At 31.9% G+C, this 1,469-nt stretch overlaps 1 protein-coding gene across 1 annotated transcript; it reads left to right on the top strand.

Moving 5' to 3' along the window:
* The first annotated feature begins 14 nt into the window (after positions 1-14).
* LOC111693000 lies at positions 15-1,025 on the top strand. The gene is made up of 2 exons (XM_023457140.1): positions 15-276; positions 343-1,025. Exons 1-2 carry the CDS (start codon positions 88-90, stop codon positions 997-999), a joined length of 846 nt encoding a protein of 281 aa, XP_023312908.1. The 5' UTR covers positions 15-87; the 3' UTR covers positions 1,000-1,025.
* Positions 1,026-1,469: the final 444 nt, after the last annotated feature.

The raw sequence follows: 1,469 nt of genomic DNA, 5'->3' as shown, positions 1-1,469 counted from the left end.
AAGAAATGCAAAACTATTACAGAGGATGTAATTTTAGCTTACTTGGCGCAAAAATCTGAAACTGTCAAATCCTCTACCCTGTGGAGCATGTACTCTATGTTGAAAAGTACCATTTTAGTGAAGAAAAATGTAAACATAGCCACTTTCCCAAAGGTAATCGCATTTCTTAAAAGGAAGAATGTTGGTTATAAAGCAAAGAAATCAGAAGTCTTCAGCAGCGAGCAAATCAACAAATTCATTAGAGAAGCAGATAATGAAACATATCTAATGCTAAAGGTAATTTTAACAAAATATTACGATTGTAGGATATAAAAGTATCAACTTAATTTGCTTCATTTTCAGGTAGCAACAATTATTGGGTTAGCCGGTGCGTGTAGACGGGAAGAACTAACAAAAATGTCAATTGATCTAATAAACGACAAAGAAGATATGTTGCTCGTGAAAATACCAGATTCTAAAACACATATTGAGAGAAATTTTGTTGTAATTGGGCAAGAAAACCTGCTGTTGTATAGGCAATATTTATCTTTACGGCCATCCCATACTCCACATAACAGATTATTCGTGAATTACAAAAAAGGAAAATGTTCGATTCAGCCCGTTGGTATCCACAGTTTTGGGAATCTCGGATTAAGAATTGCAGAATTTTTAAATTTACCCAATCCTAAAAATTACACAGGCCATAGCATGCGTCGAACTTCAGCGACGATATTTGCTGATAATGGTGGAAACATCACAAATTTGAAGAGACACGGTGGCTGGAAGTCTACCAATGTCGCTGAAGGATATATAGACAATTCACTAACAAACAAAATTAAAATTGCCAAGACCATTCAAAAATTATCAGATGAAAACAATCAATATGAAACGGAAACTTTACCTTCTTGTTCTGACTACAAAAGGCATTTAAATATACCAAGCATTTCAAACAAATTAAACCCTTTCAATATTAGCAATTGCTCAAATTTTACTATAAATCTTAATATAAATAAGAATTAGAATGTTTCTGTTAGTACCTATCTTCTGTTCGAATTTCAATATTTAATACAAATAAGAATTAAAATGTTCGAAATTTTGTTCTACAAAAAAATATAATAAAGAAATGTGTCTCATTAATTTGTTATTCTACATGGTTGCCGAAAAAATAGTGTACGCAACACGTCCGAAAACAGTTTTTTTGAACTCGCAGACTTCCAGGACTCGCCTACGGCTCGTCCTAGAATTTTGTCAACTCGTCCAAAAAAACAGTATTTTCCGGACTTGTTACGTAAATAACTATTACGCAATACGTCCTGAAAATTTCATTAAGATATCTCTAACGGTTTTTACACAATTCATTTTTTAATTTAAATTTCGGATAATGTTTATTGCAAAAATAACTGTTGTTTAAATTAAGATTTTGAAAAATGGTTTTAGGGTACGATTGTTGGTAATGACTACTTTTGGTTAAAATATATGAACTCAAATAC

This window comes from Anoplophora glabripennis, unplaced genomic scaffold (genome assembly GCF_000390285.2).
Source record: "Anoplophora glabripennis isolate ALB-LARVAE unplaced genomic scaffold, Agla_2.0 scaffold5943, whole genome shotgun sequence".
Lineage (NCBI taxonomy): Eukaryota > Metazoa > Arthropoda > Insecta > Coleoptera > Cerambycidae > Anoplophora > Anoplophora glabripennis.
Note: the sequence above shows the minus strand (reverse complement) of the source record. Positions and strands in the feature narration are given on the sequence as shown.

Coding starts and splice junctions, on each gene's coding strand:
- LOC111693000 (XM_023457140.1), top strand. CDS start 88: ATGTACTCTATGTTGAAAAGTACCATTTTAGTGAAGAAAAATGTAAAC. Junction 277..342: donor AAACATATCTAATGCTAAAG/GTAATTTTAACA, acceptor CTTCATTTTCAG/GTAGCAACAATTATTGGGTT.